Here is a 14794-nt window from a genome sequence, read left to right on the forward strand (position 1 = left end):
GGAAAAAGTTGATGTGCATGCCCAGAGATTGGTTAGGCGATTTCATCGTCTCTGGCCCGAGAATCCAGGCCCTGCAACAGTGGGGTGCTGGGGGATTCAATGCATGTGAGACACACAGGAGGGGTGCAAGAGACTGGGGCAGTTGTCGACATTGTAAAAGAACATTTCCTTAACGTTGCGTATGAAAGAGGTTGGGGTAGTCCCAATCAAAGATGGTGTTGTTGAATGTTAGAACCGATTGGCCGAGCAGTGCCAGTGAAGTAGTTTAGAATCTTGCAAAAGATTCTAAACTGCCTTTCATTCAACTCATAACACAAGAAGGTCACAGCTTTCTGAGCTCCGAGAGATTTCATGGGAAACGCATCACAAAACTCAACCGGAGGTAACCAATAGCAGAGATCAGTTGAAGAAAGAAGAACACTGAAGCTTCAGCAGTACAGAGAAGTGCCGTTTATTTTGTGTACATAGTTATTGCAAACAGATTATGGAGTCCTGCTAATAGAACAAGTAAAACTGTAAATTATCTTAGAACTGAAAACTCCGGAGAACACAATCTAGAGGGTGTGCTGCAGAATTCCAAGAGCGCTGTAATCTCAACAATATTAATCAATGCACGCGGCAAGTGAAAACGTCTCAACTAAAACTAACCCAAGAATGCAGCGAGTGAAAAACAAAGGCTTAATCGTTGTTGCGCTTTGAAGGTTTGCTTTGGGATCCTTAGAGGAAAGGCCCTGTGATCGTGAGTGAACGTCACTCAGACTTTCCCCGAGGCTTCAGATCTCCACAGGAGCCTTTTTGTCAGCGTGGTTGTATTCTTGTGAAAGCGCAACTTTGAAGGTAGCGCAGAAGACCGATTGCAATAAATCCGAGGCAAGTTGCGTTAAGGAAAGCACGCGAGCAAGAACTATGCACGTGGCATATAGTTAAGGCATTCAGTCAGCAGAAAAATCTCTGGGCAATGTTGTAATTGACGCTGAATGGTTTTGTAAAACATTATGAATGAAAAGTGTCATTATTTTGAGGGGAACTAAACAAGGCTGAGAAAGTCCGACAGCCTAGTTTGGAATTATCTAAAAAGCAAAACTGAAAGAACAGTAAAGTCCATGGAGTAGCAATAAGTAAAGTATGGGGCAGCAGTTTAATAAAAGGCCTTTCTGCTTAGAGCAAAGGCATGCAGGCACTAGAGTTTGTATACTGATTATAAGTACAGAAAACAGGATTCTAGTGACAGTATAGTTTTTTCCTTTTTAACTTGTGGTTATAAGTACAATCTTTCCAGGATGGGCTGGTGGTAGGAGATATTTTCTACATCTTTTTAACTTCGTACTCATGCACTTTTGCATTTTACTGCATAAAGTGTACCATATACTCTAAAATGTCCAAGCCACAAGATCTTTGCCTGTCGTTTGGCCTTCCTCCTTCCCTCGTGGGTCTGAAATTTCCATATATGAAAAGCCAGAAGAAGACCAGAGGACGACCGTTGCCGCGAACCAGCATTGCCGCCAGGCAAGTCCTGGTGAAGCCCTGCTCCTCTTCCTGCTCTCAATAAGGCCCTCCTCAGTGCTTCGACCCCTGGAATAGTGGGAACAACATGTCCTGACCCCCATGCTTTGGGACCCAATGCCAGCTGAGCATTCAAAAGTGTCCTTGGACCACCCAGTGGACAGACCAGCTCTCTCCCTTGCTGTAGCCATCCAGAGGAACTTCGCTGATCCTCTGCTTGATTTACAAGATACTGACTCCTGCAGTTTCAGCCTTCATGAAGGAAAAGAAACTGCTCAGGCCAGGCCCCTTTGTTCTTGCCACAACAATTACCAGTCAGCGCCTGATCACGACGACCACCACTGCAACCTGCCTTCGTCATATCCTGGAGATTGCCCACTTCAGGGAGGTCATCTTACTGTCATGTCTATGGAGTCCAGCTGTCGAGATCTTCAGTACCAGATCACCAGAGCTTGGAACCACAGACTAATTGGACTAATCCAGACGCTGAAAGTGACCTTAGCCCCTGGACTTTGCCTTGACTGGACAAAGCCTAGAATTAAGTGGGAATTCATGAACCCCCAAGCAATTGCTGAAAAACTGTCAAACCATACACTATATAGATACACAGCTGTACCTCAAAGTACCACCAACAAAGAAAATGCAATCGCCTATCTTGACTGTCAACTTACACATGCAGCACACACAAAAGTCCTGTTTGTTTCCATAGCTTAGAGTCCCCTTACAATCGAAAACTCGATAATGTTGTCTGGGTTTCCGCAAACCTAGAGCTCAATGCCAAACCCTACCAGACTGTAAATTCCCTTTGGCCCTAAAGATCTGGCTACTGGGAACAAAACAGGCATTGCATAACTAGACTTCTGCAGAGGTATGTGAACAGGTACTACGATGATCTCTTGCTGGACATCCCAAAATTAAGCAGGCATATACGGATAAGAACAGGTTACACCACACACTTGGACGAATCATAGTAGATCAGAATTTACTGAACGTGTAGTACTCGAAAGTAAGTGCATGTCGCTAGTGCCATTGCACATGCGCAAGTCCCAGGTCAAGAAAAGTCCTACCTAGACTAATAGCCCATTGAAAATCTATATCAGAAATAGGTTTAAAGTTCACCAGGAACTTTGTCCCATTGCCACTCCTGGTGAACAGTAAATCCTAACAAATTCAATTACTTACCTGGATGGAGAAATCTACATGTTGACATGCACAATAAGACCAGAAAAACTAAACGAACGCAGGCATAGGCAAGATCGATAAGGAAAGATGCACACCACAGTGAGAAAGGTTCAAGGTTTACAGTGTAATGTTTGCTCATGAATTCCTCTAGTACCCCTTTGCAGATTGAAGATCTGATTCTGCAAGGAGGACCGTCTAAGCGCAACAGATTCAAACATGAGACTTGGAACAGATGGTCTCAATAATGCAGCAAATGAAAGCAGCTCCGATTTGTTGGATGGATGAAAAATCTTCTGAAAGGCATGCCAGAGCGGTAACAAAACCTCCAAATTACAATAATGAATTCCCACCCTGAGCTATCCTAAATTCAAAGATAAGATTTTTCCTCCCTTTAAAAAAGGCACATATCCACAAATAGATACGATATGACATTTATAACGCGCCTATACACAACTGTTATAAGGCGCTACAAGGCAGGGAGGGGGAACAGAGGGAAGACAGACAACGATATTACTAGGCCAGGTGTCATTCAGATCACGCAAGTGCAAGGGAAGAGGGAAATGGAAAAAGTGCAGGGGAGGGGCAGGGGAAGGTGCAGTACATGAGAAAAAAAATAACGAGAAATAAAAACGGCCATCTGGTGGCAAGTGCAGGATGAGTGCAGACATAAGTGCTGGTTGGGGGGGGGGGGGGGGGACTGTAGAGATACAGAAAACAGTCCCCAGGTGCTGGGGTTGCCAGGGAGGCAGTGCAGGCAAGCAACAGGCAGGGCTTGGGTTTGAGAACAGAAGGGTGGCCAGGTAACCAGTGCAGTCTCAGTATCAGCCAGGAATTCAGCAGGGGAGAGGGGAGATAAAGCAGAAGCAAAGAGGAAGGATTTAAGGTGCTTCCAGAACCGAAGAGGATTCTCCTCAAGTTTCAAGGAAAGCTGTTCTAGAGGGGGGCTCCAGCCGAGGAGAGAGATCTACCACCAACTCGTTGCTTGGAGAAGCAACTGACCCTGAGGGAGGAGGAGGCGGATGAGCGAAGAGCACGAGAAGGAATTAAGGAAAAGAGTTTAAGCTATTGAGGCCCCAGGCCTCAAAAGGCCTTGTGGACGATGCAGAGAGTTTTGAACTTAATCCTTGCAGCCACTGGGAGCCAGTGCAGAGATTTCAGTCCTGGGGAGATACAATCCCTGGGCTTGAGGCCAAGGACAAGTTTCGCAGTCCTGTTCTGGATGAGTTGCAGAGGGTGGAGAGTAGAAGCAGGCAGATTTAGAAAGAGGCTGTTGCAATAGTCCAACCTAGAGAGAACCAGAGCTCTGGAGACAGTGAGCTTCTGGGGGGGAAGGAGAGGAAAGGAAGAATACCTCTTAAGAGGTGCAGCTGGTAGTTTGACTTCGTAGAGACGTCACAGATGTGAGGAGAGAAAGTGTGGAGTTGAAGATGAATCCAAGGTTTTTAGCCTTGCAGGTGGGAGCAGGAAGAGTTGCCAAGAGAGGCGGCCAGAGAGTTACAGGAAAGGAGGGAGCCTTTCATGCAATGTTACACAATAGAAAGGAAAACGGGTATTATGGAATACCTTTGGGAGAACCTACCTCCATTCCATCCATGGCCATTGTAGCAAGATAGTTTGGGTCCTGTTTATTCCAGCAAAGACGAAGCAGTGGGTGATGTTGAGGATCTTCATATATAATAGTGCTATGTTCAAGGTGTCTGAGGTCAAACATGCGGACAGAGCCATCTGCACCAACAGATGCAAACATGTCCCGTCCCCCACCGGCACGGCTAAATGCAATGTCATACACCTGTTGGGAATAAAAAGAATTAAGAGACTGTACTGATTAGAGTATGCAATTAGTACAGCATTTGTTTATATATCTACATCAAAACAAAACCTTTTGTATCTGAGAACATCCATTTGTATTCAAGCTGGCACTTGCTATTATTTCTGATTGCATGCCTCATACCGATTATAGATGAAAGTGCACTTCACTGTAATCTTAAACATCTACTTGGGGTGTTGACTTTTCACCAACCTAGAATGTCCATCCAGCTATTTTACCTTCTTTAACATTTTTATGAACTATTTTCTTTGCTTTCGTTAGGCTTGCTCCGCCACCCCCCACAGAATAACAAGATGCTGATGCAAAGCATAAAATAAGCAGTCTAATGTGTTGAAGTGCCATACATTTTTTATTTACATATAAACTAGTTTAGTGCTGCTGGCTATTTAAGAATCCTCTTCAAAGAAAATGCAGTTCACATGGCTATGTCCTCTTACCCTGAAGCAACCTCCCGTCCCTTTTCTTTGGTCACAGCAAATTCAAAGGGACACTACTCATTTAAAGTGCTAAATACCTTTGCAGGAGTACCATGACAACCAGACAAAGTCCAAATAATTTTTAAATAATTACAAACAAGCAGTAAATAGGATGTCACCTTTATTCTGTTTAGCAGGGACATCGCTTGCGTTCAAAAAAATAAACTAGTTCTTCATGCAACTCCAATCCTTAAAATATAAGTTGTAACATTATGCATAATGGCTACAAGAAAACACTGCATTTTCCCAGTTAGGAAAACATTTTTATTTTGCTGCTTTCCTTCGAGAGACATTAATAGGGCACCTTGCTTTTTGTTGTGTTGAACCTTCAATGACATTTAGAGGTAAGTGAAATGTTTTTGCTCCACTTACCTTACTAAGCTCATCTCGTTTGGGGGTCCTGATCAGTCCCTGTGGCCATTAGTGTGGGTGAAAACTGATCTCCATAGTAATGTTCTGTTTATTTTTCACCTTCTGTGAAGTGCGTTAAAGACACTGTGTGTAACTTTGTGGTTACATGCATCATTTGTCCAGTATGGGCTGTGGTGGCAGATGATTTTGCAGGGTTTTCATTTTGTAGTGTTGTGCACTTTTGCATTTTAACACTGAATGCCAGTTTGAGTACCCTATACGCTAAAACGGCCATGCCATAGGATTATTGCCCGTCCTTTGGCCATCTTGTAGTTTTACCTTCCTGCCCTTGAGTGGCTAGACTTTTCCATATACGGTAAACCCCTTCCCAGGGAAAGCTGTAGCTTTCGCAAGCAAAATGGTGGTATGTGTGTGCGGCCAAATGTGGGGAGTGCGTCTGTACCTAGTCCACATACATGCCAAAGTGTCTGTTGCTGGGTAGATGCACAGGTCAGAGGCTGTCCAGGATTGGCCTGCCAGCTTGAATGGTGCAGATCCTTGTCATAGGTGGGGTAGGGCAACACCAGCCCAGATCCTGGATCGGAGGTGTGCTACAGCAGCCATTCTTCTAGCCTTACCTCTTCCTTGCTGTTCATATGGATTCCCAAAATTAGACGTGCGAGTATGGAAGACAGATTAACGAAACACAAGAAAGGTTAGATAGAGCAGCAAGGCTTAGTCTCAGGAAGGGTGTGAGTGGTCTAGGGCTACATTGTGTCCACACAGAGCAACACCAATAATTCTAGTTAGGTAGGTAAGCATAAAACTATACAATAGTTTATTAGGCTGTTAAAGTACACACGGTTAGGAAAGTTCTCTTTTTAGCAACTTTCCCTCCATTTTCTATGAACCCCAAAACCTTTTGCTTTTGTTTTTCATCATGTCCTGACTTTTTACAGTGAAGTTAAGTCTTCAGCTTCACTCCACTGCGCTTTTGCTCACATGTTATGGGAAAACTGACTAGTCCTTCAGGCGGTCAGTACTGGAAAACTATGTTTGCCTTAATCTTTTGATTCTTACTTTTTGTGGTGACTTCATTATTGCACAATGCATCTTCCAATGCAGTACAATTGGGTTTCTTTTGTATGACCCTAGACTACGCTCAAAGGTATTTTTTGGTTACCTAAGGTGTGCCTAGGGACAAACTGGTGGCAGGAGTTACTTATTCATGCTTATTACTGTATTTTATTTGAGTCTTACTGTGTTTGGCTACCAACAGTGGCTAGTGTCCCAACATGGCAGTGCCACTTGTTTTTTTTGTTTATTCCTTGGCTATCTTGGCCTTCTTCCTGCCCGTCAGGGAAATCCTTTTATGGTCCTGCACTTGCACGGGAAAGGCTTGTTCTTCGCAGGCTAGTGCATACCATGTGGTGGGGACTCAGGAAGTGGGCTAGGACGGTCTTGTCCCAATCCATATATGCGCCTGAATGTCTAGTGTGCATGCTTGAGTGAAAGCCACTGTGGTCCCCGATTGGACCACTGCTGGTGTGCATGTGTGGGGCAGATCTTGCCATTGGAGGGCTGAGTCAGATCACTCCCCTGACTTTTGTAGCTGTGAAGTCGGTGGAAGATCAGAGGATGAACATGTGAATCCATGCCAGACCCCATGCTGGAGAAGGAACAAGTTACTTACCTGTAACTGTTCTCCAGCATGGGTCTGGCATGGATTCACATGCTCATGAATATTCCCCGTCGTCAGGCTGGGAATCCTCTTTAAAGAATAAAATCAGTATCAGTTTTGTTTCTGGTCTGTCTTTCTTAGTATTAACCAATCACTGGTCTCTGGGTCATACTGCCCCCAGCCAATGACTGCCCTCTCCCTAAGCCCCGCCCCTGGCAGCCATCCTCAGATTTGGTAGCACGTAAAGTGGCAGTATGACCAAGTGAAGAGCCGCATAGGGGTAGGAGGGAGGGTTCGCATGTGAATCCATGCCAGACCCATGATGGAGAACATCAGTTACAGGTAAGTAACTTGTTCCTTCTCCAGCATGGGGTCTGGCATGGATTCACATGCTCATGAATATAAGAATACATAGCAGTACACACATGCACAACCACGGGAGGTGGCAAAGGCTCAACATTAAGCATTACATAGACTCCACATTAAGCAACTCTTGCCTCCTTCACCAGGCCCACCTTCAGGCGAACAGGTTCGTAGCACTGCTTGGCCGACTCTGGACTCCTCCCTGGAGAATCTCGTGAAGGTGTGTGTCGACCTCCACGTAGCAGCCCTGCAGATGTCCAGCAGGGGCCCACCAGACAAGAATGCCGTGGCAGCAGCGATCGCTCTGTTCGAATGGGCTCTCGGACGGCCGGGCAACGGTCGGTTTGCCAACCGGTGACAGTGCATGATGCAGCCGGAGAGCCATCTGGAAATGGAAGCCTTCGAGAGGGCCTTCCCTTGGTTCACAGGTCCAAAGTTCACAAACAGCTGTGATGTCTTCCGAAAACTCTTCACTCGGTCCACGTAGAACTTCAGCGCTCTAGCTACATCCAGCGAGTGCAAAGTCGTCTCGGCCGGCGACGAAGGCGACGGGAAGAAAACTGGCAACACCAAGGGCTCGTTGAGATGGAAGTCCGACGGCACCTTGGGCATGAAGGAGGGGTGCGTCCTCAGCACCACCCTCAGTATGGAGGCTTTCAGGATAGGGCCTGAATCTCTCCCACGCGTCGTGCAGAGGTGATGGCCACAAGGAAGGCTGTCTTCCACGACAGGAACTTCAACGGAGCTGAATGAAAAGGCTCGAACGGCGGCCCCATGAGCCTGGTCAGCACCACATTGAGCTACCACGCCGGGGCTGGAGCCTTCACCGGCAGGAACGATCGGAACAGTCCTTTCATAAACTCCTTCACCAGGCAATGAGACTAGAGGGATGACCGTCCTGTAGTTCTGGTGCATCGGGAAATCGCTGCCATATGTATCTTGATGGAAGCATGAGCTAGTCCAGCTTTGGCCAGCGACAGTAAGTACGGTAGCACTTGAGGGGCCATAATCCGTAGAGGGTTAATCTTCTGTGCACGGCACCAGACAGAGAACCTCTTCCACTTGTGTCCGTAGCACTTGAGAGTTGAGGACGCCCTGGCCTTTGCAAAAACCTCTTTGCAGTCCGCCGGGATATCGTACCCTCCAAACTCTAGTGCTGCAGGGACAGGCCCCCCAGTGGGCGGGGCAGTAAGGTTTGGGCACCCCGGCGCCAGATTGGCACACCAATGTGCCCCTCTGCGCCAAGGCAAGTTTCATGAACAAAAAAAATGGAAAAGGTAAACTACACTGAGGGGCACCCTAAACCGCCAGGTAATTTTTTTTAGTGTACTCGGGGGTGACCCTCTACCCCCCCCCACACCAAATGCAGGGGGGGCATCTCATGCAGCCCTCCCTGGAGTCAGATGCCCCTTCCTAGGAGCAGATATCTGCCCCCAGGGAGGGCTACATGGGGTGCCCCCATTTCCCCTTGGGGTGAGGGGGAGATGGCCACCCCCCTTTTCTGTAAAATATATCCCTGGTGGCTAGTGGCCCCCCACTCCCACCCAAAATTCACTATTTTTTTATTTATTTTGCCCCCTTCCCTGGGGGCAGAAGATCAGCCATCTGCCCCCAGGGGGGGGCTAAACTGCAGGCCCCATCCTTTGGGAGGCCTGCACACTTCTTCCTGGTGGCCATCCCCCCCAAATGGATGGGGGGGGCACCTAATGTACTCCTGCCTGGGGGCATAAATCTGCCCCCAGGGAGGGCTACAAGGGGTGGCCTCCCCTTTCCACTTGGTGTGGGAGGGGGGAGGGCCACCAACATTTCAGGGGGTAAAAAAATACCAGACACCACCACCCCACATCCCGGTTGCTTTTTTTATTTTTTGCCCCTTTCCCTGGGGGCAGATGATCAGCCATCTGCCCCCAGGGTTGTACACATATGTGCCCCCATGCTTTGGGAGCCAGGAGGGGGGCGAGGGCTCTTTACTGTAAGCAGCCCCCACCTCCCCCCGCATTCAAAGACATCTCTGGTGTCTAGTGGCCATTGCTACCCACGCATCGAGCGCCCTGTGCCCGATCCACGGGCAGCAATGCTGTCACAAGGACACCCTTTCTGAAAAAAACCCTGGTGGCTAGGGCCCCCAAACACCCTCCCCCTTCCCATCACTTTTTTCCCCCCTGTTTTTTTTTAACCCCTTCCCTGGGGGTAGATCAGCCATCTGCCCCCAGGGCAGGCCCTAACCTGCAAGCCCCATCGTTTGGGGGGCCTGCACTTATTCCTGGTGCCCCCCCTCCAATCGGATGGGGGGGCCACCTCATGTACACCTGCCTGGGGGCATAAATCTGCCCCCCTCCACTGAGGGGCAGATGGTCTCCTGTCTGCCCCCAGGGGTCTTTATATCTGTACCCCCCATGCTTGAGGGGCTGGGGGGAGGGGAGAGGGCTACTTGCTGTAAGCAGGCCCCCCTCTCCCCCACGTCACAAACGTTTCCCTGGTGTCTAGTGGGCATTGCTAGGCGCGGATCTCCCCTTTCCAACGATACCCACCTCGATCACCGGCTTGAAATACAGCCGGAGATCGAGGGGGAGAAAGGTGAAGACTCACCTTATATTTTCACTGCAGCAGCCTGAAATGGCTGCTGCAGTGAAATTTACTTTGTGTGAAACTGAAGGTAATCCAGCCCACTGGCAGTGAGGGGGGGGGACCTCCCCCTCACATAGCCCAGGGGGTTGGATTAAAGTTTGCAGGGATCACACAAAACAGAGTGCCTGAAAGGACGAGCTATCTCGTCCTTGGCAACAGGGAGGTAATCCCAAGGATGAGATAGCTCGTCCTTGGCACTAATGAGGTTAAGGGTTTCTTCTTGTTTTCATTGACCATTGGAATACAAACTTCCTGCTGGCTCAAGCCAACACTTGCTTAACTTCCTAAAAGACTCCTAGCCTCCTGAAAAGACGTAGGGAACGGACTTTTAGGGCACTATGCCCCTTCTCTTCTTGCTAAGAAAGGACTTTGTAAGGATAGTGTTTTATTTACAAGGATTTTTATTGTGTCCGCCAACTTCTTTAGATTTCTTCATTCACTTGCTTTACTACAGCTACAGTATTTTAGAAAAGATCTCCAACTATTTTAAAAGTAAAGAGTTAAGAGATATGATTTAGTATTTAAACATGTGTTTCTAGGAGCCACAAGACAGGGAGGGGAGACGGGGAGAAAGGGGAGACTAAGACAAACAGGCCTACTAGGCCTTGAGTCATCCGGATCATGCATGTGCAACAATGAGAAGGGCAGGAGGAAAAGGGGGATGGGGGAGTTCACAGGAGAGGGAAGGGGGAAAGTGCGGTCAGGCAACAAGGCTCTGAGTAAGTGCAACCAGAGCAGCGCGGCTCTGGGAAGTGCATGGAGAGAGGGGAACTGTAGGAGTTGCAGCCCCTAAGTGCGAGGTAGGCCAGGAGGCAGTGCAAGAATGACTGGTCATGGAGGAGCCTGGTACCCAGTGAGGCTCTGAGGGTACCAAGCAACCAGTCAGGGCAGGGGACAGGTAGGTTAGCAAGGAAGCAGGAGAGAGAAGGCAGAGAAGAAAAGGAAGGTCTTGAGCAGCTTCTGGAACTTCAGGTGGTCCGGTTGAAGTCCGAGAGGGCAGGGAGGCCGTTCCAGAGGGAAGCCCCTGCAGAGGAGAGAGATCTAGCTCCCAGTCTCTGCTTGGAGAAGCGTCTGACCCTCAGAGTTAGAGGTAGCTGAACGAAGGGCTCTAGAAGGAATGTATTTAGGCAGAGAGAGTTGGATATAGTGTGGACCCCAGCCCCAGAAAACCTTGTGGACGATGCAGAGGGTCTTGAACGTGATCCTTGCAGCCACTGGTAGCCAGTGAAGAGATTTCAGGGCAGAAAAGGCCAAGGATAGGTCTTGCAGTTCTGGGCAGATTGAGAAGAGGCTGTTACACTAGTCCAGCCTGGAGACAACCAGAGCTCTGGGGACAGTGAGTTTCTGGGGCAAGGTGATAAAAGTTAGAATACCTCTGGTGAGGTGCAGCTGAAGTGGGCCTTCTTGGCAAGGTTTGGGATGTGAGGCGAGAAGGAGAGTGGAGTCAAAGATAACAAAGATTTTTGCCTCACAGGAACGCAAAGGTAGAGGTCCCAAGGACGACGGTCAGAGTGAGCGAGGGAAAGCAGGAGCAGTGGTCCCAATGAGAAGGATTTCATTCTTACTGGCCTCGAGGCAGAGATAGTTGAGGCACACCATTCCTGAATTGCGGATAGACAGTCAGGAATGAGTGAGGAAGGAGAGGAGGCTGAGGTGACCTGAAAGAGTAGAGTGACATCCGCATAACAATGAAGGTTAGTAAAGCAGGTGGAAATCAGGTTGGCCAGAGGGGCCAGATAGACATTGAAGAGCTAGGGTGAGAGGATAGAGCCCTGAGCGACACCACATTTTGAGGGAGGTGGTGGAGAGAAAAGACCCAAGTTGGACCTGGGAAGGTCGTTCCAGGAGGAAGGTGGTCAGCCACGCCAGGGCCTGATCCGTGATGCCCAGGTTCTCACGGAGTTGATTGATCAGGGTGGTATGATTGACCGTATCAAAAGCAGAGAAAACGTCAAGGAGGATGAGGAAAGCGGGTTAGCTGGAGTCAAGAAGATTAGAGAGCAGATTACCTGGGGCGATCAGGAGAGCAGTTTCCATGCCTCTGGCTTCTCTGAAGCCAGACTGATGGTCATGGAGCCAACCAACAAATTCAGTATGTAGTGTAAGCTTGGAGATGGCCAGCTTTTCCAGGAGTTTGCCCAGAAAAGGAGTGATGGAGATCGGGTGATAGCTTGCCTGACAGGTAGGATCGGCAGAAGGCTTTTTTTTTAAGAGGGTATGCACAAGAGTGCTTTAGGAGAGAAGGTAAAGATCCAGTGACGAAAGAGTGATTGCAGAAATCGGCCATGGCTGAAGAGAGGGTGTTAATGTGGTCCCTGATAGTTCTGGAAGAGCAGGGGAGACACTTTCAGAGATCGGACTAGAAACATTGTCAGGTGTAATCAGAGAGAGGTCAGGAAGGGGAAATTGAGAGAAGACCAAAGGGGGCCTGAGAGAGGTAGATCGAGAGAGAGAAGAGCAAAGCGAGGACAGGATGTCCTGGGTTTTAGTGGTGAAATGAGACGCCAGAGTCATACAGATGGCCTGGGAAAGTTTGTGCTTTCAGTAGAGCACACCACGGTGAATGTATATATTATAGTGTTTTAGTGTATTACAAGGCATAAAATAGGCGGTATCGCATCGCAATTCGCAATTCAATACTACCAATTTGCGTTTCATTTACTTAATTATGTCGCTCTACCTGTGACATGATTTGTAGAGCCAATGCTAGGTTGCATCTAACTGTAAAGTGGTGCTGTTTGGAGCCTGTAGTGCGCAAAGCGTGCCGAGCATGCAGCCGAGGAAGAGGCTCAACGCTGGGCAGAAACATGGTTTCCATTCATGTACTCAACCGGGACACCAAACGTACATTGCTGGTAGTAGAAAGCATTCACAGAGGAACACATGAGAGCTGCAGTGTTAGTGCACCTCCTGCCATATTTTGTGGACATGGCAAGTTCGCGGGCAGAGTGAGCAACAATGAAATTCCCCTTTAAATATCCCTTTATATGTTTAATAGCTTGACATGCAAAACATGTTTGATTTTTTGTAAAATGTTCTTATCAGCAATCTGAAATTTGTGCAGTCTCCATACCTAGGTAACTGCACACAGTTTATTTTTGTGTGCGTCACTGATTGCATTCTGGGACTTTTAGTTTTCCATGTAGGATATGGAAAATAAAGCTACAATTATTCTTTTGGCTCGAGATCTTTCTATAATGATTTAAATATTGTCATGTTGCTATATTAACACTTGGTGTTGTACATTTGCCGCTTATGGGAACAACCTTTAAACCCATGTTTCAGCTCCTACTATTGAAGCCACCAAGCACACCGGACAATGTAGGGACATAGGCATGTGTTGCAAAAAGGAATGGATTCTAAACATATTTAAACTGCCGTAACAAGTAATTTGAATGGCTTCTATTTAAGATGACTGGGCACTTTACACGCAGAGGTCATCCAGGCTGACAAGGACAGAGCAAAGTGCAGCATCACTATCCTCTTCTATTGGATGGGTAAGCCCAGGGATGAACCGGGAGCCAAAAGATGCCCTGGAACTAATTTTCAAAGTGGCCCATATTGCAAATTTTCACCAAACTCAAACCTTTTCCTAGGAGAACATTTGGACATAAAATACAAAAGAGGCCCAGTGCACAGAGGACTATTTGGGAATCTGCAGATTTCCTTGTGGGCCAGCCCACCCCTGGTCAAGCACCACCTCTCAAGTGGTGAAGCGCAGAATCTGAGAAGACAAATGTGATTGGATTCCTTTGTGTACCAAGTGTTACCCAAACACTACTAGCATAATGCCTGGAAACAAGAAAAAATATAGCAGCATCAGGTCCATGGCCATATAAGGAAACAGCAAGCTGGTACACTGATCACACATTTGTCAGCCATAGATTTCCTTTAACAAGTTTTCCCCAATGTAAACCAACCAATTGCTTCTCACTGCACAGGTTAATGCCAAAAGTGGCAAACGTTCTAACTATCTTTGTGTTAAAATAGAAACTGCACACATTAACTGCTGAGTCTTTATTGATATCTTGTTGTGATTAACACCCTTTCCCGTTGAGAACATTGATAAATATAACTGCTAACCATTTAGGGTAGATTTCTAATCAAAAAAATGTTATATAGCGATTTTGACTAATCAAACTAATTTATGCCTTGGTATTATTACGCATCTGGAATGTATTCTTGATAAGTGTTGTCTAAGACCTAAATAATTAATTTTATTTTTTGTATAATCATGCTAATAAGCAGGAGTACTCTGTGTGCGCCTAACTGAACCCTTTACCACTCTCTCCTACGTTTAAGCCTTGCTGTTCGGTTACACTACCCAGATAGAGTTTGGGAAAGTGCCCATGTTTTTTCAGAGAAGTTAATTTAGGTACGTTTCTCCAGTTCTCATATTTGAACACTACATTAAAGGTTTTGGGGAATGTTCAAAACAACAAAGTCTAATCCTTTGATGGCAAACACTTATGGGAGGTGTAGATGATGAACAACCCACTAACTGAACTCAAACTGCTTCAGCATTCACTTTCAACCAGTTTAATCTACCATGAAAAGTGCCGGATTGACAAGAACTCATGTTCCACTGAGTCTGCTCAATTACCCAACTGCTCCAGCTCTGCATACGCTTAACCAGAAGGTTGGTCTTTGCCCTCGCATTATATACTGTATGCATCGCCAACAAGATATTAATGCAAAGGTCCCATTTCATCTGTCCATTTATAACCGTACTTCAACAACATGCACAACCCCTACTATGCAGCTCTTTGCTCCAAGACAGAT

At 47.1% G+C, this 14794-nt stretch overlaps 1 protein-coding gene across 1 annotated transcript in view; it reads right to left on the reverse strand.

The window, feature by feature from the left end:
- DCAF7 (DDB1 and CUL4 associated factor 7) overlaps window positions 1-14794 on the reverse strand; it is a 320235-nt gene that overhangs the window by 109455 nt on the left and 195986 nt on the right. Inside the window, exon 5 of the mRNA XM_069634125.1 lies at window positions 4265-4474. Coding sequence (XP_069490226.1) covers window positions 4265-4474 — 210 coding nt within the window. The remainder of the gene's footprint in view (window positions 1-4264; window positions 4475-14794) is intronic.

The sequence above is a fragment of the Ambystoma mexicanum genome, chromosome 13 (assembly GCF_040938575.1).
Source record: "Ambystoma mexicanum isolate Mex_15411 chromosome 13, UKY_AmexF1_1, whole genome shotgun sequence".
NCBI classification, from domain to species: domain Eukaryota; kingdom Metazoa; phylum Chordata; class Amphibia; order Caudata; family Ambystomatidae; genus Ambystoma; species Ambystoma mexicanum.